The sequence below is a fragment of the Apodemus sylvaticus genome, chromosome 3, assembly GCF_947179515.1.
Source record: "Apodemus sylvaticus chromosome 3, mApoSyl1.1, whole genome shotgun sequence".
NCBI classification, from domain to species: Eukaryota; Metazoa; Chordata; class Mammalia; order Rodentia; family Muridae; genus Apodemus; species Apodemus sylvaticus.
Genome location: NC_067474.1, coordinates 123952206 through 123977036, shown reverse-complemented (window position 1 = coordinate 123977036; position 24831 = coordinate 123952206). Strand labels below are relative to the sequence as shown.

The window sequence follows — 24831 nt, the reverse complement described above, 5'->3', positions numbered from 1 at the left end:
TTTACTTTGTATTACTTAAAATCTATTACATCATAGCATATAGTGAAGTATTCCTCTAACCCCTGACCAACCACCAGGTATTTCCCAGAGGAAACCAGTATACCTAATTTCATATAAACTCTCCCAGAACTGTTTTATATAGATATAAGTATATTGTATACATATCTTTATATACATAGTATGTTACCATAAACTTCAACAATCTGGAAAAAGCAAAATAAATAATGGAAAATAACAAATTTACAACAACCATTTTCATCCTGTATATTTTGCCATAATTCCATGTTTTGAAGGAAAATAAAGTCCTTTGAGGAAAAGCAGAAGTTTGTGAAGTCCTTCACTCTTCTTTGAGAGCATATAGCACATCATTCTGGCTAACATTGAGTCTCACTCGAAGAAGGAGGTCATTCCTGCTGGACTCCACCAGAAGAATGCGGCAAGAACCCAGACGTGAACACACAGCCATGGTCTCTGACATGGTTGGGTACGGCAGTCCCTCCATTCTGCACAGAGCCACATGTTGACTGTATATCTAGATAGCAAAATGAAGCAAAGGTTAGGAAAAACAATAATCCTGGGCTTTTATCTAATCACCTTTTGCAAAAATTGAGCACCTGTGGTGTGATGGTGATACTCAGGAGTCCACACACTTGGGAGGCAGAGGCCAGCAGATCTTTGTGAGTCTCAGGACAACCAAGGCCACATAGTAAGACCCAGTGTCAACCAGTTACTCATGCCCTGGGTACCAAATGCTTCGTCAGTAGATGCCCTCGCACAAATGCAAGTGATCGGAAAACAAGCTGGAGAGCAGGACGCGGCTCAGCTGAACCGTGCCATTCTGTCATTTGTGTGACAGTAGGCAGGTTATGTCACTTTTTCTTTTTTAGTCTTGAAGGCAAGGCAGCTCACAGACTTTAGCTCACTATGTAGACCAATTACTATGTAGACGAGACCTTGTGTCATCTTCCAAGGGCTGATATTACGTGTAAGCCACCACACGCCTATTTAGCTTTGTAAAGCTTCAGTGTTATAAGATGCACTGCACCTACCTTATCAGTTGATCAGTATGAAATGATTATTAACTGTCAGAGAAATATCATGTGGTCACAGGCTAAGAGTTCAACGATTAAAAATGTTAATCCTCCAGAGCAACATCTGGAATATAGCATTCCAACGGTCACTCCTGGGTTTTGTTGTTGTGTCCTTTGTTTAAAGGATAAGGTCTCATATATTCCAGGCTTGTCTTAAAGTATGTATGAGCCAAGAGGACTCCATTTATAAACCTCCCTCCTCTACCTCAAAGTCCCGGGATTATAAACCAGCATGCCTGGTTTATGTGGTATTGGAAAACTGAACAATGGGCCAACATTCTAGTTACTAGAGAATAACCTGAGCCCTGTTCACTTCTCCCCTATTCTAAGAACTCTGGACCCACCCATATCTAGACGGATCAGAAAAAGCAGCTTTCAACCAATTACCTGTTGAAACGTTGCTTCCTCTAGTCCTGATCGACGGAATTCCGCAATAATGGCTCTCAGGAAGCTCTGTTCCAGGACAGAAGAGTTTCTTAAAGGAAACCAAGAGATGTAAATTCTAGAGGCTGCCTCCAGGAGAAGATAAAAACCAGGAAATATTTTTTGTATCACCTGACAAAGTTCCACACTTTTTCCAAAATATCAAACTGACAGAAAACGCTCTTTGGAAATGAGGGAACACAGGAACTACTTCTAGAATTATGCCTGCATCTCAAATCAAAATAAATGAACAAATGAGCTAAAGAACACGCGCTCTTACCCACCATCTTCCTACCAATTTGTTGTTGTTTTCTTTATTTAGAGTTTCATTGTGTAGCTCAGACCTTCCTGGAACCATCCTATGTAACTCAGGCTGGTCTTAAACTTGTGGCAATCCTGTTGCCTTAGGCTCCCAAGTGCTGGGATTATAGCCATAAAAAAAAAAATGCCCCAATAAAAGTTATAAGCACTCAGCCCTTTCCCAAGGATTGTTTTGCCTTCCTGATTGCCCCTGAGAACTTTCTCTAGCTAACTAAATGTGAATAGAATGAGTTAAATCTGAGAAACAAGCCAGTTGCTAAAGCCCCCAAGCTGGGACCTCTCCTTAGATCCTCCCAGCAGTGCAGGCAGCAAAGTGTATATCTTACTTGATGGCAGTAATATAGGACGAGGAGAACATTTCATCTATAGCTTCCATTAAGTGGGCCACAGTCACCAGGCTCAGAGAGTCACCACGTAGATGGGAAAGCTCACAGATCTCGGTGGCACGCCTGCAGATGTCCAGGCAACGCCGAGCATCTCCAGAGAGGGCTGCTACCTACAAGGAGGAACATTTTATTCTAATGTCCACTTACCATCTCAGGTGAATAACCACTGGCTCTTGTTGGGGGTGATATTTGTGTACTGTGTGAAGATTGTATTATTCAAATGCTGATTTCTATGCCAACAGAACTGAGTACAGACAGACTTTGGTATTCTTATTCATATGGCTACATCATATTTTATAAACACTCCCTCTCTGCTGATTGGCTTAATAAAAAGCTGTTGGCCAATAGCAAAGGAGGAGAGAATAGGTAGACATCTGGTGGAGATGGGGTGGGGATAAGGGTGTTCACCAGCCAGACACAGAAGAAGCAAGCCAGAACTAAAGGAAACTAATGAGCCAAATAGCAGAACACAGATTACTATATATGGGCTAATATCACTTAGAAAGCTAGTCGGGAACAAGAGTAAGCTAGGCCTAAAGCTATAATAATATAAATCTCCATTCAGAGCTGGGGTGGGCATAGGAAATCCTAAAGGTTATAGGGGCTATGCATAGCTAGAAGCATAAGGTACTGAGAATGGTCTTATGCCAGGGTTAAGGACAGCCGGGGAACATTATGAAAGCCTGGAATAAATCACTACGTCATGTCTGGAATACAATTACTCCACCCCAGACTGCTGCCCCACAATTTTATAGGTAACACCAGTGGAAAAGGTAGAAATCCCATTTTTATTATTCATTTGTTTTTGAGATGGAAAAGGTGTTTACTGTTATGAAAACTTGTTGGTTCTTTTCTCAGTATCCACCTAGTGGTTCAAACACCCATAAGCCTACCTTCTAGGGAATCTAAAGCTCTAATCTGACGTGTGTGGTAGCTGGGAATGGTGATAAAGAAGCAGGTGGAACTCAAGGCCAGTCTGATAAAGAAGCATCTATGAACTCAAGGCCAGTCTGGTCTATATAGTGAGTTCCAGAGTAGCACAGAGGCTACACAGAGACCCAATCTCAAAAACAAACAAAACACAGCAGTTCTTATTCTATGTGCCCTTAGAAGTTACCAGCAGCTAGAAGGAGAGCATATTTGGAGGTAAACTCCCTCAATATGTAGTAAATTTGAGAGAATGGCCTGATCAATGCCATTAAAGAGAATTAAAATCAAGATGGGGAAGGGAAAGAAGTCAAATTTTACCAGACATGCAGGAGGAGCTGCAGTGGGCAAGTGAGCTTCCTGGAGGCAGTGCACTGTTTGCACAACTCCAATGGAAAGGCACAGGATTGCTTTTTGATGCTGATGTGCCTTCCTGTGTTTGTCATTGCTATATTCTTCATATATCTAGTCTTGTAAGGCTGGGCCTGGCAAAACCCTCCACTCTTTGGGGCAATTTTACTGGAGACCATTATGAAGATGAATTTTCATAGATTACTGTTTGGCTGAATTAATGAATGATGGCACTCCTGATTTGATTTAAATAGTTTTAGGAAGTTAAGGCAGTTGATAGAAAGTTCAATGAGATGGTTTAAGTTGTTTTGTCAAAAAGATAATAAAGTTCATTCACCCAATGTGTAATGTGTTTGTTAACATGTATGCATGTTAACATGTTTCTCTTTGCCTTCTAGCTGGCCCCCAAACAAAAAGTTCAAAGAGTTTATGATTTATTGCCCTTCACAGGGAGTGCCGGCCCCAGTAAGTCAGTCCTCCTCAGTTTACCTTGTGGTGTCAAACCTCGCCTTTGACAAAATTTGGAAGAAGCCCTGGGTTGAGACAGGTGAACGAAACCAGTGCACAATGCCAACGGCTATTGCTGCTCCTTCTATGGTTTCCACGCCCTTCTCTCAAGGAACTCCACTTTTTCCCAAGCTAACTTAAAAAAAAAAAAAAAATGCTTGATTTTTTTTTTTTTTTTCAAGACAGGGTTTCTCTGTATAGCCTTGGCGGCTGTCCTAGAACTCACTCTGTAGACCAGGCTGGCCTCGAACTCAGAAATCCACCTGCCTCTGCCTCCCAGAGTGCTGGGATCACAGGCGTGCGCCACCAACTGCCTGGCATGAGCAATTCTTAATGTTTTGAGTATACCAGAGCCACTCTTCTAATAAGTAACACAAGCATCATGACTTCCCTTTCCTTAGGTTCCTGCATCTTATGAGTAGAGGTGCCAGATAAACATTTCCTCATTAGCACCATCCTCACCCTGTAAAACAGCACCATGGTAGTGAACTGCACGAATTCAAAAGCTTGTGCTGAGACATAAACAAAATGAAAAAGAACATTGAGAACAGGAAAATACCCAAAGCGGTTCTGTATACACCATGTCTGTAGACTGGATCATTTGATATAAACAAGCCTTAACACTGACCAGTTTCTAAGGGTCACCTCATTATTTAGGAGTTGTGGTCCTTCCTACATTAAAGGATCCCCTTTAATTACACAAAACAGTTTGTTCAGTTAAGGTTAGCTGTGCATAAACCCATAATCCTGTGGCTGTCTAAAGAATTATACAATAGTCTTCCATAATTGTTTCTTCATTTTTATCCAGCCATCCACCCATTCATCCATCCATTCATCCAGTAGTTAACAAATTTAGCCCTGGCTGACCCAGAACTTCCTATACAGACCAGAACAGGCTCAAACCCAATCCTGGAATTGCCAGACATGAGACTGAAGGCAAGTGCCACCACCCTCAACCCTTTGGTATTTATTTATTTTATAGTACTTCCTAAAGCTTTCTTCATTCAGAGTACACAGCACAGGACATACACTGTGGGTGCTCAGCAGGGACTTGTTGAATGGTTTGAAGGGACAGCAAGGAGCTTCCTGAGGATGGCATACCTTTCTAGCTACCAACTGGATGGCATCCTCCTCAAAGGCCTTTAAATGCTTCAGTCGGGACACTAAGATCTGTTTCAGTTGGCTGTGAGAATAGGGCTGGAAAGACATCCTGGTGAGGCCCTGAGGAATCAAGATGACAGATTGGAGGGGGAAAAAATCACTTGTAGGTCCTCAAGCTTGGTTCTCAAGCCCCACATAACAATCTATTAAGTTCATCCCATTTCTCCACTCAGATGCTGCCTAGTTGACTCGGGTGCCCTGCAGGGCAGAAGATACCAAACTATTCTGTTTTATATCATAAGCTTTTATTTTCTTAGAATCTTTCAAGGAGACAGAGGTTCTCTAAGGAAATGCATACCTACCACCTGCCACCTTCCCTTCCCTCCCTCCCCCCTTCCCTTTCCTTCCCTTCCCATGTACTTCACATTTGATGTTGGTGCTTCCTGACAAACTATAATCCTACAAAGGCAGAGACAGTCTGTCTGGCTCTGCTTCATTATAAGTACCTAAGAGGTGGCAGGCTTAAATATGTTTTATTTTTAAAAAGTAATTAAATTTCCAGTACTCTGTGGGACCAGAAAGCCAAGGTATAGTATTTATAGAAAAGGGAAATCAATGTTTTTCATTCCAGCATAAAAATTATAATTATAGCAGAAATCATATTTCCTGGTCCTTTATATTTTCATTTTTGCAGAACACCCTGGACTTACCAGTCGGCTAGACACACGGTTCATCATGATCCTCTCTGGAAGGTCCATGGTGTTGGCAATGGTCAGCACTACCAACTGCGCTCCTTTGTGAGTAGGCCAATCAAAGAGGTTGTACATTACATCTTGTTTGTGAGTCCAAAGAAGGTCAAGCTACCAAAGGCGATACACATACAATGTCACTCAGAGATCGAGCCAGGGGCCATAACGGATAGCCTGCACCACTGAGTGCATGTCCTGTCCACACTGCCTGTTCTCATCAGTAAGGGAATCAATGGGTAGGTTTCAGTTGATACAGAAGGAGTCAGCACTTTTGGCTGTACACTATTTGCTTCCAGGAGAGCGAATCTGTGCAGCCACTCCCAGGGCACCTCACAGCAGGGCAAGTAGACAGTGCTACCAGACAGAAGAACTGAGTAAGGCAAAACAGGCTCAGCCTCCAGAGAATCTCAGAATTGAGAACTGCAGAAGTGGAGCTAGCTCCCTGGCAAGCTCTACCTGTTCTAGAGCAGGTAACCATGACACCCCAGTGAGAAGACCATAGCAATCAGTCACATAGCATAAAAGCCAACTGTTCACCAATGAGCTACCCTTCCTGGGCACTCCTTCCTGCAAAGGTATTTAATGCCCGGTTCACCCTGAGTAAGGTATATGCATTCACATCCACCAAATAAAATGGTTTGGACAAGCAAAGATCAAGGATTGCTGCAGCAGAGACCTTTGTTGTTACACTTATTCAGAACCAAACCAGGTTCCACCATGGTCCTGGGTTCAGCCTTATTCCTGTTCTGCACAGAGATACCCTAAGGGTAAGCTTGAACCGAGTTCCCAACTCCCAGAGATATCCAGCAGCATCTGGGCACACAGAAGGCTGGGAACCACTGCAATCATCCCAGACTCCTGTTTCCCATCCAAGAAAACATGGACTGAGGACCCCCATTATGCACTGAGTCCTGCCTCCCCGAACTGCTTGCTGGCTCCCCAGCATCAAGGCATACTTGTACTCCGGGACTCACCTCATCCACAAGCAGCACGGTGGTTTCCTTCTGGGACCCTTGGCTGCAGAATTGCTTTGCCAGCAGTTCTGCTGCATGATTAGCTGTTGCCTTCTGGCCTGTCAGTTTCTGCACAAGGGACAAGCAACTGCTGTAGTAAATAGTAATGACTCCATTGCCCTGATCCTGAAGTGGAGTATGCAAAAGACACTACTCATTTCTGTACTTTGCCTCTAACTCTAGTCCCTTTACCTAGAGAGATATTAGCTGTTCAAAGGCAACAGGGGTCGAAAGAACAAGATTTACATCCAATTCCAAGACACGCTCCACACCATCTGGGAGCTAGAGGCATGTCATTAATCAATATCTAACCTCCAAGACCAATATCTTTGAGTCTAAAAATCCTGCCTGCCTCACCCTTGCCACTTCTGGATAAACTTGTGAAGTACACATAAAATTAAGTAAATCTTTCCTTTTTCATGTGTTTCTAAGAACTATTTCCCCAAACCCTGAACAACTGAGCCTACCTGTAAAATCTGCACATAGACTTGGTGGGGCTCTGTCAGCTTCATCCCATTAACCTCAATGTATTGAAAGGAAGGAACATCATTTGTTTGTGCTGCCTGCTGCAGACAGCGTATGACCTCATGCACAGTGGCTGTCTTCCCAGTTCCAGGGACCCCAGAAATGTACATACACCTAGAACAAGAAAACAAGAAAAGGATGGGTCCATGCCATGCACATGTTAAGAAAGCGAAATACCCCTGAGATGAAAGCAAGAACACGTCAGGACATTCACTCTACAGTCAAGGCTATATATGAGCAAGCTTACTACCCAAAGGTCACCCCTCCCCCCTTTAAAATTGAGACAAAAATCCCACACAGCCCAAGCAAGCCTCAACCTCAGTATGTAGCCAAGGATGACTTTGAACTCCTGATCGTCCTGCTTCTACCTTACCACCACATACACCTTACATAGTGCTGGGGATCAAACCCAGCTCCTTATCTTCATCAACTGCCCTGCAGCCTCAGGGGTCTCACCATTCCAAAGGCAGAATTCCACTCTCCTGGGCTTAGTGATGGCTCTGCTTACCTCGCACCCTGGGTGGGCAGAGCTCTTATTAAACCCACCTGTCTATTCAGCATTACTCACTCACCCTCCAGTCCCATCAAGAAGTTTACTTTCCACAAAGTTGTAGATGTCTTGGAATTCCTGCTCTCGACAGGGAAGAGAGTCAGGCACAGCAGAAACGTGCAACCTGCAGTTGGGGGTCGATGGAAAAACAGAAAGGCTTGAAAGCCTGTCAAGACCCTTATATTACCCTCTATGGAAGCTACATGATGAAAGGAGATGCCTCACTTCTCGCCTCTCTCCATGCTGCCCCATCCAACTTCCTTTTTCTACAGCACAACCACTTGGGTAGACTCAAACCTACTACTTTCCAAAAATCTTGATCTCTGACAGGACCTAGGTTCCTACATTTTAAAAGAATTCTTAGAGGCACCACCTATAGAAACACCTCCCATCACAGAGATGGCAGCAGCACTCAAGGTGTTTCCTTCCTTTGACTAGGTCAGCCAGAGGCTATTTAATAGGTTTTTGTTTAAGTGCTTGTCGTACTGTCCACCACCTGCATGTATAACAGTGCCAGCTCAACCAACCGCCAATTTATGGGAAGAGGAGGCCCCATCGCTCCTATCTACTCAATCAGGACCCCTGAGCACCATTACCTCAGCCGGGCCTCTTCTAGCACACTAGCTGGCTCCTGGACAGCCAAGTTTCTGTCTCGGATCTGAGGAGTGGCACGATGAGGTGTTCTATATCTAGACTGTATTTAAAGAGAATATCAATTGTAATAATAATAAATAATAACAACAACAACAACAACAACAACAATAAATAAATAAAACCTACCTGGAACAAAAGTTAAGTTGGTAAAAGACAAAAGGTAGACTTACCTTCTACACATATAAAATAAAAATTATTCATTTCCTATCCCTGCCCACTCACATCAAACATATTCATACTCCCAAGATATGATCCTTTTTTCCTAATATTTATATAGAATTAGGATTAAAATAGTTAATTTGAGAAAATTAAAAAATATGGATTATTCAGACAGGAATGGTGGTGCACACAAATCCCAGAACCCAGACACAGGGTAAAGACATACAATTACACAGTCCGCCAAACAAACAAAATCCCCAGGGCTTCATATGTATTGTGCAGGTGTTCTGCCACTTGGCCTTTCTCTAAATATTTCAAGCAAAATAATAATAAGTATCTAGAGCTAATGTGGGGAGGGGGGCAGGTGAACTATAGGTCATGTGTGATTCCTGAAATTTCCTTTATTTGAAAATATGGATAAGCTTTGACTCAGGAATTCTTCAATCTATAAACTGGTACTTTGCAAAGAAAACAACAAAAAGCCTCGCTGGATTTTTCTACTACAAATCCCTGTCACTGCACTCACTCATAGGCCTATTCTTTCCTCATAAACAAAACAAATAAAAAGACCCCTTTACTTCATGTGCCGGGGTGGGTATTTCCCCAGGCACAATGTGTACAGACTCTGACTGTTATTGGGAGAACAGAGTACCCACAGGAAAGCATCTTAAGACTAGAAGACTTAAGCTCAAAGAGCCACAAAGCCCTTCCTCCTTTCAGGTAATACCCAGGGTAAAAGAGAATTTTTTGCATCCATACTGCAATAAATGTGGCCTCTAGTTCAAATGGGATCTACTAGACTCCTTTCCCTAGATGCCTAAGAGTTCTGTTGTGTTCTCCCCTGGTATTTCTCAAACCCACTTCTGTAAGAGAAGACTCCAACATCTTTAATGCCGTTACAGTCCCACAAGAACTTCCTTCCATTTTGCTATTGCACAGTCACTATCACACTGAAACAGTACTCCTGGTTTCTCAGCTGCATCAAGTGCAACCAGGGCTTCAATTCCCTCTGCATGCCAAGGGAAATGCAAACACCAGGCTATGTCAGTGTCTGTACTTCCCTCATGAGGCCAGGCTGGGCTCTTGGCCATTTCACTCTGGCCCTTAAAAGGAACTTGAACCCAAATCACCATGAGCTAGCCCCATGCAGTAGTACATACTTGAAGTCTGGGACTAGCCTGGACTACATAGCAATGCACTGTCCAAAATAACACAAGGGTAAAAAGGTCATCATTAAGTAAACTAATTTTCAGTCCTCAAGTTCATGTAGGCCTGCTCCTCTTAGGGATGGGCTAATTTTTAACTATGCTAAGAATCCAACTTTTTCTGTTTGGTCTTGGCATTACCATTCTTTACCATGTAAGAGGGACATGTCACTGAGAAAGAAACCCAGAAGAACCTTACAGTTTTCTTTGGTGACTTGGAGGGGGTCTGCAATGATGGCTTAGAGGCCCTTCTCCGGGTCCTGGACTGCCCCAGGGAATTTCTTGTTGGAAGGGAGGGAATAAACTCATCTTCCTCCTCACCATCAGAGGCTGACACTTCTGCTGAGGATATGGACTCTTCCTCTTCTTGGTCACTTTCATCACCATCTAGAAACCTGAGTAATAGACACTAATTATTTTCTATTGTTTAGTGTACAGGCCTTAATAACTATATAAAGTGTGCTATAAAGGCATTACAGTCTATTCCACCACCAGGCAATATGGGACTTGTTTCATTTCTACTATAGGCATTACATATTCCACTAAATCCCTCAAAAAAAATACATTCCCTATTTTACTCATGAGGAAGTCAAGTATTACAAATGTTAATCTTCCCAAATTTCAGTTTCAGAAGCCCAAATTCAAAAGGGTCTATCAAAATCAAAATTAATGCTTTTAGGCATCTCACATTCCCAAACTTGCTGGAAACATCAGGCATGAGCCAAGGAATGAATATATATATACACATACACACATATATATATAATTTTGGTTTTTTGAGATAGGGTTTCTCTGTATAGCTCTAGCCTCGAACTCAGAAATCTGCCTGCCTCTGCCTCCCAAGTGCTGGGATTAAAGGCGTGCGCCACCACCACCTGGCCAGGCTAACATTTCTTGTCTCTTTCAAGCTATGACACTTGTTACCAAATGCTAGGAGAAAACGTTATCAATGTACTGACCATTCAAACAGAAGGGACATTAAGGGACAAGACACTGTCACATAAGGGGCAAGGTTGTTTTGCTTTTTAATGGGCAGTCTTACCAGAGCTGTTGCCTAATCCTCTTCAAAGTCAAGAGAGAATTTCTTCTATGGACTCGATGAGAAGTATGGATGGGTTCTTTGTGAGTTTCTTGTTCTTTTGTCTTCCTGCAAGGTATTACATCAGGGTATAGCAAGGATCCATAGTATGCACTGGAGATAGTCAGGTCTCACTGGCTACTATTCTTTTTATACCAACCTTTACATGAGTTCACCAAACTTTGCTGATAAGCTTATCAAAGAGATCCAAATTTTTTTAAACACATCATTTAAATCACACTCATCACATTGCTATCATAGACCAAACTGGACCAACCCAACAGCTTTTGTCCTTTTTTTATTTGTTATGATTATAGTCTCAACTCAAGTGTAGCAGGAATACACTCAGTATAAAATATGTATTGAGCAACTTATTATGAGCAAGGTGCTAGAAATTTCTACTTAAACATTGAAAATTATGCTATTTGTAGTCTGTCAAATTTTTAATATACAACATTATCTCAAGTGGAAATTTCTGATTTAGCAACTCATTTGTAACATGTGATGTTCTGCTGAAAACAGACAATTGAGAGGGCCCCTGATGTTTAGAAAGAATATAAATGGAACCCACAAACAAGTGAGAGGATACTCTTGCATTGCTACTCCATGCAAGGCTTCAACTGGTCTTCATTTTGTAGAGAGAAGAAACTCATTAAAGAACTTCTTGTGGTATTCCAACTCATTTTGGCCACATCCACTGACTCATGTTGCTGCTACTGATTTAGTGTTTGCTATTGAAGTAGCCTGCTGGTATCCTGACAATGAAGAGTGTAGATGCCAAGGAACCACTTCTAAACAGGTCCACAACACCCTTGTCCTATTAACCTTCTTTCCCCTCTACCTCTGGTCAGTGGGTTAGAAGGGGCTTGAGCATTTAGGAACCCTAAATAAAGTAGGTTTTGAAAAAAATGTAAGCTTAAAATTATCTACTCAAGCGCCTAACTATAAAGCTTGTCTTAGATTTATTATTATTTTTTTTAACTATATTTAAGAGTAGATGCCAGGTTAAAAAAAAAAAAAACAAAACAAAAATCAAAAACCAATCTGATTGAAAACAAAATAATCATTAAATAGTGGCAAAGAACCACAGGAAACAAATAAAATTCAGGACTGTGACACAATAGCATTTCTTTCTTTTTGGAGATGTCACTATGTAGCTCAGGCTAACTTTGAACTCACATTGGTCCTGCCTATGCCTCCTGATTACAGGAGTAAGTTACTACTCAGAGCACCCCAGATTACAGAAATTACAGATTTCTGGGTTCCAAGATATGGAACATAACTTACAAGAGATCTGTTCTGAAACCTTTACTTAGGAAAGATTCTCAGAGACTCTCAATCTAGTTAGACAAGACTAGAACATTTCTCTTTACAAAACTCATTTCTTGCCACATAAAGTGTCTCAAGTTGCTCCGCACCAGGGCAGTGCTCCTGCTTACCTCCCAGTGTATTGTGGTGTCAGACTCTCAGAGGGCACCACTGAAGACCTCAACCCGTTCCTTACAGGGCTAAGTGCGCTCTCCGCACCAAGCTTTGTGGTCATCACAGCTGGGCCCCGGGCTCGCAGAGTCATGTTACCCTTGGCACAAAAAGGTTGAACCTGTCCATTTTTTCCTAGAGTTTCCAAAGGTGAATAGGTCTTGATTTTACCAGGTTTAGACTTTTTAGGTGGTGAGGTGGTCTCAGAGAAGGCTGCTCTTCGTTTAGATGTTTTTTGAGAATCCAAGGAGTCACATAAGCTCTTAGGTGACAGCCTCATGTTAGGCTTCCTGGTAAAACCTAAGCCTAGAGCGACAGACAAAGTTATACCTATTAAGACAAATCCCCACTCTCATGTCACGATGTAACTGAAGTAATTCATAATTGGAATTAAACCCAGTGTCCTCCTGTAGGCCAAGTGGCCTCTTTCCTAAACAATTTTTCTATTTATAAATGTATATGACTTATTTATTATTTTTCTATTTCTGCACTGTAAATTGAACATAGGACCTTGCTAAGCATGTGTTTTACCACTGAGGTGCATCTGCAGGATGCAGACTTCTAGATCAGCTTTTATAGATAAATATTCAGTAATTAAGATTTCCCAAGTCAATACTGCATGGTAACCACCCACAATGCAACAGAATTTGAAGAAATTTTATAGTACATTACTGAGTGTCACCAGACTCAAGTTATTTCTGGTCTTTCTATCTGTCTATATCTGCCAAGATAAAGGAGGGATTCTTTTCTTTTTTCCTTTTTTTTTTGTTTTTTTTTTTGGGTTTGGTTTTTAGAGACAGGGTTTCTCTGTATAGCCCTGGCACTCCTGGAACTCACTCTGTAGACCAGGCTGGCCTCGAACTCAGAAATCCGCCCACCTCTGCCTTCTAGAGTGCTGGAATTACAGGCATGTGCCACCACCACCCAGCAAAGGAAGGATTCCTAAAGATAATCTCCTAAAGATAATCTTTACATGTAGATCTGTTCCACACTTGCCAGGATTATAAGAATCAAGAATCACAGCCCATAGATATAGCTGAACTATCAAAGAGGCAAGTTATATATTAGGCCCTAGCAAGAAACAAAAGGTGAGAGAGATTCAACCTTTATACTTCCTACAGGGCATGCTGATCTAACTGAGGGGGTAGAAGGCAGGAATGTCTAGTCTTAAAGCAACCAGAAAAGCACTCCTATGATCTCTGCACTCAGAGGATCTCTGAGTTTGAGGCCAGCCTGGTTTACAGAGTGAGTTCTAGGAAAGCCAGGGCCACACAGAGAAACTCTGTCTTAAAAAACAAAAAGCATAAAGGAGACAATTTGAGTTATATATATGGCATGAGGCAGACACACATAGAGCTTGAAGTGGTATCTAGTGTCAGTGTCAATCATTGATTAGGGTGGCCCTATTTACAATCATAAAAAACTAGAAATATCCAGATGTCATCCATCTATTAAGAATATAAGGTGTAGGGGCTGGAGAGGTGGCTCAGCGGGTAAGAGCACCGACTGCTCTTCCAAAGGTCCTGAATTCAAATCCCAGCAACCACATGGTGGCTCACAACCATCCGTAATGAGATCTGACGCCCTCTTCTGGTGTATCTGAGGGCAGCTACAGTGTACTTACATATAATAAATAAATCAATCTAAAAAAAAATAATAAAAAAAAAGAATATAAGGTGTAGTTATGGATACAATGGAGCATTGCATAAAAAGGAAATCACTAATAGGGCGATAATAGGTATGACTCCCAAATGGATGAAACTAAGGAAAGAGAACCAGAGAAAAGGCCACATTGTGATTTCAACAATGACAACCCAGAAAAAGCCAATTATAGAGGCAGCAAACACATCACCAGGCAGCAGGTGTTGGGGGAGGAAGAACTGGTTTATTATAAAGCGACATAAGCACACTGAGATGAAACTATTTTACAACCCCTCTTACCATTGAGTTCCAGTGATTTCTTTGCACTGGGGGTGATAGTATGAGCAGGAGTCTGGTGAGATTTGGAAGTGGAATGACTGGATTCGATCCTTTTGACCTCTTGTTCTGTTGTGTTCCAGGAAGGACTTTTTACATTCTTAACCTTGGGTTCTGTAGGTGTTTGGCACTCAGGACTATCTTCTAGTTTCCTCAATGCTGCAAGTACCTCTGGTGACAGTGGTACAAAGTTCTTTTTATTCCAGGATAGCTTCACAAACAGTGCCTCCTCACTTTTCTGATTCACAGGCATCACCTCTTCTGGGGCTAATGCCATTACCTGAAGTTTGGAAGTGATATGAAAAAAAAGGTGAAGACTACACAGCCATGAAAGACTATCATCGCTGCAGTGAAACCTAGTTAAGCGCATCTTTATATGAAATGCCACCTCTTATATCTAAGGAGACAGACACTGCACAGCACACTGATTGAGAAACTGAGCTTTTAAAAAGCCATGAGGAGGTCAAGGATTTTGATGAATGTAAATTATTTTGTTTTTGAGACAGTGTCTTTCTATGTAGCCCTGGCCGCCTCAAACTCAAGAGATCTGCCATCCCCTCCTTCTGCGGACCACCATGTCCAGCTATATCCAGAAAAGTCTTTTTCTTTCTCATAGACTTTACTATATTTTGGACAGGGTCTCCTGTAACTTCTGATTCTCCTAACTCTACTTCTTCTTCTTCTTTTTTTTTTTTTTTTGGGGGGGGGGTGTTTCAAGACAGGGTTTCTCTGTATAGCCCTGGCTGACTTGGAACTCACTCTGTAGACTCAGAAATCCACTTGCCTCTGCCTCCCTAACTCTACTTCTTGAGTATTGGAATTCTAGGTGTGTACCACCACAGCTGGGTACTGAACTGGACTATATCCTCACCCTGCTTGGCTTCTCTTCTTCATTCTTGCTGTCATCTCAGTTCAAGCACATAATAGCCTATTCCTTGTTTGCTTCCCACCTTCAATCTATCCACCTAGGCGGAACTCCCCAAAATGGCCCAACATGCTAAACAGTCAACTGTGTCCCCACACAGCTCCAAGATTAGATGACTTAAACTGGTTCTCTTCTCTTTCTCTCCTCTACCCCCTTACCCCGTCTCTCTTTGGTTTTGAGACCTCTGGCTGTCCTGAAACTCATTCTGTAGACTAGGCTGGCTTACGACTCTTGAGATCTACCTGCCTTTGCTTCCCAAGTGCTGGGACTAAAGGAGTGAGCCACTACCTCCCTGCCTATTAAACTGGTTTTTTTTATTGCCTTCTAAGATCAAGCTCTACCTCACTTATTGCTTGGTGTTTGCTAAATGGCCTTGCACACTAGCAGAGGCTGGCTTTAGTGAGAGTCGTGCTTATAACTCCCAATAGCCTGTGTTCCTTAAACACCGGTTGTCCTCTGCCCTTCTGTTGTAGCTACTTTCTATTGCTATGATAAAACACTGACCAAAATTAACTGGAGGAAGAAAAGGTTTATTTCACCTTACAGCTTGCAGTCAGGGTAAAAGTCCATCACTGAGGCAACTGGAGACAGGAACTTAAGCAGAGGTCAAGGAAGAATGAATGTTTAGTACCCTTGCTTTCTTTTATGACCCAGAATACACAGTGGCTGGGCACTTCACCAGTCATTAAAATGCCCCAGAGACCAATTTATTGGAGGTATTTCCAAACATCTTTTGTCATGTCAACTTGGCAAAAGCTAAACAGCACACCTTCAATATCTGCATCTGCCTTTCCTGCCTTCACTCATTTAACCATGAAATAAATTATTCTTCCTTCCTTCCTTCCTTCCTTCCTCCCTCCCTCCCTTCCTCCCTCCCTCCCTCCCTCCCTCCCTCCCTCTCTCTCTCTCTCTCTCTCTCTCTTTCTTTCTTTCTTTCTGTTTTTTCAAGACAAGGTTTCTCTATGTAGCCCTGGCTGTCCTGAAACTCACTCTGTAGACCAGGCTGGCCTCTAACTCAAGAGATGCGCCTGCCTCTGCCTCCCAAATACTGAGACTAAAGGCGTGCGCCACCACTTTTCGGCTATGAAATAAATTTCTATAGCCTGGTCAGACCAGTCTCTGTGGCCAATTGTTAAACCAACTCCCCATCCAAAGCCAAACTTCACAAGAAAGCATAATCCTGTTATTGGCATATGAAAACAGCTCTAGAAAATAAGACTCAAGAGCTTAGGTCCTCAATCTGAAAATTCTGTAACACAGGGTTGCCTTTAGCAGTCAGACTCTGTCTGTACTGAGTTACTCAAGGTGAAGTCCTCATTATATACTCAGCCTTACAACATTCTATACTTATATCATTTTTCACTAAGGCACATTTTCTTTCTAGTTCCTGCTCCTCTTTCCGGTCATAATCCCAATGTTGCTTCCTCTAGAATGCCCAGAGCATATGCTCTGTGCTGTAAGTATCTGTGTGCTGGGGCAAGCAGCCAAACGGAGAGGATTAGAACAGAATTCAAATTAGAACTAGTAATATTTCTGAAGCCATGCAGTGTGGGTGCTAAAAATAGAAGCCAGGATTTAAGGCACGAACCTGAACAGGGCGAATGATGGTTTCCACATAAATGTTGTTATCACAGTCAGAACAGTCATACCAGAATATCTCCTGAGCATGAGGCCTCCGGCCTAACAAATGCCTTTTAGAGATAGGAATCTCAGAGAATCGGATGAACCACTGTACTCGTGCACATTTCATGGGAGGAACTTCAGACTCTAGGAGGATCGGATAGAATAGGAAGATTAAATAGTAAGGAAAACAATACATCACTAAATACTGCCTATGTGCCAAACATGACACAATAGATATATTTACTCCCGATAAACTCTACAAAGCTTGTACTATATCTATCTCCTTTTAGGCTAAGAAACCAAGCTTCAAGGACCTAATATTAGTTGTCAGTGATCAAAGGTCCAGCAAAATGACTCCACAAACACTTTTCATGTTGCTCCACTTTTTTTTTTTTTTTTTTTTTTGGCTTTTAGAGGCAGGGTTATGAAGTCCAGGATGTCCTAGAACTGGCTTTGTAGATCAGGCTGGCCTCAAACTCACAGAGATCCACCTGTCCCACTGCCTCCTGAATGCTGGGATTAAAGGCCATAGGCCTAGAATCGCCACATGTTCTATAAAAAATTTTACTTTTGATAAGTATGAATGTTTTGTCTGAATATATGTATGTATGTGCATCATGTATATACATTATCCAGAGATGCTAAAAAGGGGCATCAGCTCCTCTGGAATTGGAGTTAGACAGGGGTACTAGGAACTAACCCTGGGTTCCCTGAAAGCGTAGTTAAGTACTGAGTAGTTAAGTACTGAGCCCTCTTTCCAGACTTCCCACCCCGGGCTCTACTTCTTCATAGTGTTTATCAGTACACAAGGGAATTTGCAAAGGGATGGAAATCAAGCTACTATGATCACGTAAAATAATTATTAAGGAGGTGGTTAGGTATAGTGGTTTATACCTAAAACCCCAGCACTTGGTAAACAAGGGCAGGAACATCACAACTTAAAGGAATATAGAGTTCAGTTTGGGGTACACGAGAATCTCAAAAACTAAACAAAAACAAAAAATACCAGGATACTAAGAAGAGTTAACAAGTAAGGTTACCTGGAGCCTACCCTGACAACTTAGGTTTAATTCCTGGAACCCACACGGTGGGAGGAGAGAACCAGCTCCCACAAACGTCCTCTGATTTCTCTCATGCAAACTATAATGAACTTACACACACACACACACACACACACACACACACACACACAAAGGAGATAAATGTAAAAACAAGTCCTCGTGAGAACTCAGGGATAACTACTGGGATGACTTTTGGAAACAGGCTTTACTTCAGCTTTACTCTCTAATTTACCATTGTGATAACATTCCAAAAACAAACGGATATATTTTCAATAGTATGATCATGGGCCTCTATCCTTAACTCTGTAGAGATACGAAATCATCAATTGAAGTTATACACAAGAGCTCTTAAGTCTTAAACCAAGCTCACACTCCTGCTGATGTGCTCCCTTTCTAAGAGATAACAGCTTGATAAAGTTTCCCTCCATGCTTCTCAAACATTCCTTCCTCCCATCTGTGTTCCGTAAAACTCTTTACTGTTCTTCCTCATCCCATTTTGGAATATAAACCTCCAGAGTCTCCGGCACCTTATACCCCTAGGGAGAGGTGGCTTTATACGGTGCCCAGGTGCTCCCTTGCTTCTTTGGTTGTTGTTGCTTTTTGAGAGGAGGTTTCTCGGTGCAGCCCTCTTGCTTCTCTCTTCCCTGTAGAGTTCTGGCCTGTTTCTCCCTTCCCAGACATCAGAAGTAGCTGTGAGTACAATCTCACTCACTAGCAGATCCTGAATCTGAACTATCCTAGCCTCTAATGAAGAGCACCATTTTTTCCCTAGCCTGTCAAACTTTGTACAAAAGTCCCCATGAGTTAAACATCTAAAGTGGTTTTTTTGTCTGAAGGGAATTGTTACACCTTTCTAATGCTATTTACTTCCTCTCTACTTGTAAAGAAATCATTCTTGAAAAGTTTCATAGTGACTTCCTCATATTAAAACTAAAAAGCACATACCCAGCAGTACAAATCACCAGTTTTCCTATTGTCTTTCAAAACTCCTACCCCCAAAGGCTGCACTCAAGAAGAACATTCTTGCCCCTAAAAATATGGAAAGGCTAAATTCTTGAGCCCACCCTCTAATTCCATTTTACCAGACACCATGCTGCCCAGTACATAAATTCTAGTAGGAGAAAGGAACAGCCAGTGCCTACAGTGGCCCACCTCATGGCCCATGCTGTTCTGCAAGTGCCTATGAACAGAACTCAGCCCCCCCCCCCCTGCATACTTTGCAATCATGCCCCATAAGATAAGGCTCCCACTTCAGGCCCAAACTCACCATTTTGAAATAATTCAATCAGTTTAGCAACATAGGGCTTTTTATTATCTTCCCCTTGAATCAATACAAACTGTCCAACCTTGATGTGAATCTCAGAACGATCATTGATTTTCATACAAATTTCTCTAGAAAGTAACAAAGAAACATGGTAATTAAAGTGGGAAAAGATTTTTAGTATTTGACACTAAAGACAATATTCTTTTAAAGGACATGCCTGTCCAGCTCCCTCTTAAATTCTTTGACACTTAATTTTTATTTCATGTGATGAGTGCTTTGTTTGAATGTTTGCCTATATACCACATGCATGTGTAGTGCCCAGGGGGGCCTGGATCCTCCAGGCTGAAGCTTACAGAAAATTGAGTCATAATATATGTGGGGAGTCAAACCTGAATCCTCTGAAAGACTAGCCAGCGCTCACAACCACTTAGCCATTTCTCAAGTTCAAAGATGTTCTTACACTAGAAATTCCTCTAAGTGGTTTCTCTAAGCTCTCTACTTATCTTACCAGGAAAACAATGCACCCATTGAAGTATACAAAATGGGTTCAATGAACTGTTTTTAGCATAAACGATTAATTTAGATGTCTTCCTACAATTTTTATCTACCTCAGTTATTGACAAAGCACAAGAAAGCTTTCTTCAAGGGGCTGGAAAACTGCTAAGGAGTGCAGACCTCCCTTCGTGGATGAAGCACTTGCTGAGCAGGACTAGAGGTCAGTTTCCCAGACTCCCATAAAAAGCCAGGCAAGTGTGGCAACCACCGAGAGTCCAGCATTCGGGAAGCAGAACAAGGAATCCCCGAACAGCTGGCTAGCTACATTAGCTGGGATTGGTAAGCTCTGGGTTCAGCAAAAGGAACCTGCACCAATAGAGTATAGGGTCTCCATAAGGATCAGGGATCTTCATGGAAGAGGGGACAGGCAAGAAGATTCTAAGAGCCAGAGGTGGTTGATAATAACACCAAGAAAAAAGTGTTTCCCAGATACAACAGGGCAGGTGCACATATGAACTCAAGGCATTAGTGACAGCATGCTCAAGACTTTCACGGGCTCCAGGCAGACAAAACTCCTAGCACAGGGAGGAGGGCACAAAATCCTACAAGTAGCTCAGTAGCTATTGTCATTTGATAGCTAGGAGAGGGAGAGTCAGTTTTCTTTAATAAAACTGATCCCTATAGGGCAGGCCCACTCCCAAGACTAGCCACACAACACAATCTTAAGTCATCCGGTAAAGGGAAAAAAAGGAAAGAAATCTAAAGGTTGGGTAGAAAGGATGAGATAGCAGAGAGGTGATGGGAGGAATGCGGAAGACAATGAAGGATCAGAACACAGAATGAAATTCTCAAAGGATTCAAACAGTGCAAAAAACAAGAAGAGAGCAATCAAGGAAGCATTCAGTTTTCATCAGCTTTGGGCCTCCAGGGAGCAAGCATACCTCATACATATACATCCATACACCACAGGCACCCACACAAGCACAAGGTTGAAAAGGACACAGTACCAACATCTCTTTTTATCTTTCAAGTTTCAAATTCACCCTAAGTAGATGACATTATGGTATACATCAAATTTTACTGACAAGCCACAACAGATGTTTTTGCATCAAACGAAAACATCTTAACAACAACAACAAAAAATTCTATCACTGTCCCTCGAACCTCAATCCACTCCCTACTAACAGTTCAGCTTGAGAGGCTACACTTTTCAGCCCAATCAAAGAGCTTTGCTACTTACTTGTACATTTGGTGGAAGTGATTTCGACTCGGCAATGGCCTGCCAACCCATGAGAAAGTTTGTCTCGTCTTCTGCCTTGTGAGATAGGATGGCATGGTTCTGATGGGTTGTAAGATAGAGTCAGTCCCTGCCTTAACTGAGTTCAGCATTTTTTCCTCAATACCCCTCCCTGCCCCACTACCACACATTTAAACCAAGTCTTTTTTTTTTTTAAATCTTTTTGTTTGTTCTTCAAATCAGTGTCTCTTTACACAGCCCTGGCAGTTCTAGAACTCACCATGTAGAACAGGCTGGTTTCCAACTCATTAAGAGATCCCCCTTCTGGATTAAAGGCATACCTAGCTCAATAACACTGAAAAAGTCAATCTTGTTGAAAATCAAATACAGTCGATTTAGTATATTTTATATAGAAGCTCAATATGTAAGAAAATAAATTATAAATTATATAGGCCTACAAAGTCTTACTACTAAGCAGGTGGTGGTGCACAACTTTAATCCCACCAGGTGGATTTCTGCAAATTTGAGGTCAGCCTGGTCTACAGTGTTCCAGGATAGCCAGCACTACACAGAGAAACCCTGTCTTGAAAAACCAAGCAGAGGGGAGGGCAGGAGGGAGAGAAAAAATAGTACTTACTACAAAAAAAGCATAATTGTGAACAAATGTCCAAGTGATATCTCTTCAGCTAGGGTAAAATATAATGTACTAAAGAATAACTAATGGTGCAAAGAGCCTAAAGGAACGACTGGATGTTAACGGGTCAAGTCTTGGGATTCAGGGAGAAAGAGCTTTGTAAGGATTTATGAGATGAATATATCAAGTAATCAGCAGACATTAATAACATGGACTTGAATTAGGGGTTACCAGGGTAGTGGCATAAATCTACAAAAGCAACATTTGAGGGAATAGTGATGAATTTTATCAAATATGTCTTACCACTTACATCACGGATAGTATTGGCAATTTGTTTTTGTATACAGTGTATAATCTGTATTATTTATATTATTTTAAATGCTGGGTTTTCTATCCCATTATCTGGTTTCAGTCTAGACATAGTTTTGTTGTGATTATTCTTAGAAGCTCCTGTCTCAAGTTTGTATAAATATTGCTCCTCATTCATGCTCTATATTGCCAATAAAAGTCAATGAGCCAATACAGAGCTTTAGAGAGGACACTGTGGGACTTCCAATTCTAGGAGGAGTAGAGAAAGGGACAGGAAGGAAGGAAGCAAGAGAGGGAAGGATGGAGGGAGGGAAGAAGGAAAGAAGGAAGGAGCAACCCACAAGGAGAGGTCAAGGAAGCAACAGAAAAGAATTGAAAAAAAATTATGCAAGTAATATGGGAATATTGTCTGGGAGGAAGCCTGACGAGCTTGGAGGTTCAGAATGGAAGAACTGCTCAGTATTTGGCTCAGGGCAATTTTAATAAGTCTTAGTCTTCTGGTGTGTTTTTTTGAGAAACTAGTTGGTTAAAAAACTACACCGTACTAATTTTATGAATCTATATCAATGTAATAATCATTTTACAGAATAAAGATCCAGTTCAGTTAGTGAAGTGTCACGTAAGTACAAGGACCTAAGTCTTATTTCTCAGAAAGTACATGAAAAACTAGGCATGGTGGGATGCTTTTGTTATCTTGCTGCACGGGAAACAAAGACAGGTGAATCCCTGGGTCTACTGACAAGCCAGGCTCACCTACTTTGCAAGTTCCAGCAATAAAAGACACAGTCTTTAAAAACAAACAAAAAGCTGTGTGGTGGTGGTGCACACCTTTAATCCCAGCACTTGGGAGGCAGAGGCAGGTGGATTTCTGAGTTCAAGGCCAGCCTGGTCTACAGAGTGAGTTCCAGGACAGCCAGGACTACACAGAGAAACCCTATCTCGAAAAACCATAAAGAACAAAAACAAAAATGAAGTAACAGCTCCCGAGAAATGGACCTCATGTGTACATAGAATAGACCTATACAAAATCAGTAGCTAACTATACCTGCTTTGGGACAATATTTTTCTTTGCATCTGATAGACCCAAACCTGAGTATTGTGAACAGGTGAAAAGAAATGCTGATATTAAAGTATATGGTTGAGAGTTGGCTCAGCACGCGCCAGATCCAAGTTCAGCTCCCAGCACCTACGTGGAGGCTCACAATGTCTCTAACTCCAGTTCTAAGGGATTTCATGCTCCCTTCTAGCCCCCAAAGTAGGTAATGATAGATATACGTATATACACACTGGCAAACAGTTATACATTAAATAAATCTCTAAAGCACATTTAGTGATAGAAAACAGAAGTACTGAAAAGTCTAATATGATTCTCTCCACAATGGATTTAGATATTATAGTCCCTTGGTCCAAATAAAAATATCAATCATACCAATCTTAGAATTAAGTAATTAGTACTAAGCCTTTAATCAAAATGTCATGCTTCTCATAGAGAACAAAGTCTTGTTGGAAAAAAACAATTGTAAAAGCTGTAGAAATCCAAATTAAAATGATTTCCTAGAATTCTGTGGCATTGTATCTTACATTCTGTTCAGAAACACTTGATCCCTAAAATTTCTCTGCTTTAAAAAAGTATTTAAATAACTCCAATGAGTGAAATGAAGATGCTTGGTTATTAGGGAGTTTGGTTCTGGTTCCTTCTTCCGATATAAAATCAGCTTTCCCCTTTGTTTACTTTGAATGATGTTTAGGTTTGCAAAAACCTCAGGAGTGGGGCAAGGAAAAGAGATATATGAGTGACAGCCTTAAAACTCCAGCATTTGTGAGGCAGAGACAAATACGTTTCTGTTGAGTTCCAGCCCATCCCTGTCTACATGGCAAATTCCAGGTTAGCCAGGACTACACATAGCAAGACCTTGACTCAAAAACAACAAACCAACCACCAGGTGCAATTGATCATGCTCTGATTATGTAGAGTGTAATCTGAACACATTCCCAGTGTCACTAACCTGTACTGCTCTGGCAGCACTACTAAAGTGAATCTTAACCAAATACAAGATAGACCTAAACAAAGAACAAAGAAGCCAGGCCCAGTGGCAAAGGACATAATCCCAACTATTCAGGATTCTGAGACAGGAGGATCACCAACTTCAAGGCCTGTCAGACTAAGTTCAAGGACAGCATGGGCAAATTAGATGCTATCTCAAAATGTGGAAAGGGGCTCAGGGTATGGGTCAGGTGTTGCACTTGCAGCTCTAGGTTCAATCTTCAGTACTTGGGAAAAAATAAAATTGAATTCATTCTGTTCAATGTTTGGGTAAAAATTAGTGAAAGTGCTTGAATCTATACAAATGTTTAAGGAAAATTCCAACACTTACTTTCAATATATATTCTTTTCATTCGCTGATGCAACACACAATTGTAAGAAATAATTCTTGTAACTTGCCCCAGCTTTCCACGAAGTAAAGCAAATGTTTCTGAAATAAAAAGCAAAGACTCAAGTAAATTGTAGTACTAAGTATTCATTCAATAAAATTGTAGTACTAAGTATTCATTCAATAAAATGGGAATATCAACTGAATTCCATCAAAGTTTCTATAATCCTTGAATAATCTAACTTTAAGATAAATGGTGTTTAAAAGGCATTTAAAGTGGTAAAGCCACATCCAGGTAGTGGTGGCGCACGCCTTTAATCCCAGAATTTGGGAGACAGAGGCAGGCGGATTTCTGAGTTTGAGGCCAGCCTAGTCTACAGAGTGAGTTCCAGGACAGCCATGGCTACACAGAGAA

At 41.6% G+C, this 24831-nt stretch overlaps 1 protein-coding gene across 1 annotated transcript; it reads right to left on the bottom strand.

The window, feature by feature from the left end:
* Window positions 1-239: 239 nt before the first annotated feature.
* Orc1 (origin recognition complex subunit 1) lies at window positions 240-24518 on the bottom strand. The gene is made up of 17 exons (XM_052176960.1): window positions 24420-24518; window positions 21105-21203; window positions 19373-19497; window positions 17010-17188; window positions 14461-14776; window positions 12480-12825; window positions 11005-11109; window positions 10162-10357; window positions 8541-8638; window positions 7967-8068; window positions 7337-7508; window positions 6831-6938; window positions 5818-5967; window positions 5108-5227; window positions 2162-2331; window positions 1479-1566; window positions 240-532 (listed from the first exon to the last, which is right to left on the bottom strand). The coding sequence occupies exons 2-17, from the start codon at window positions 21197-21199 to the stop codon at window positions 338-340; spliced, it is 2565 nt and encodes an 854-aa protein (XP_052032920.1). The 5' UTR covers window positions 21200-21203; window positions 24420-24518; the 3' UTR covers window positions 240-337.
* Between the last annotated feature and the right edge of the window lie 313 nt (window positions 24519-24831).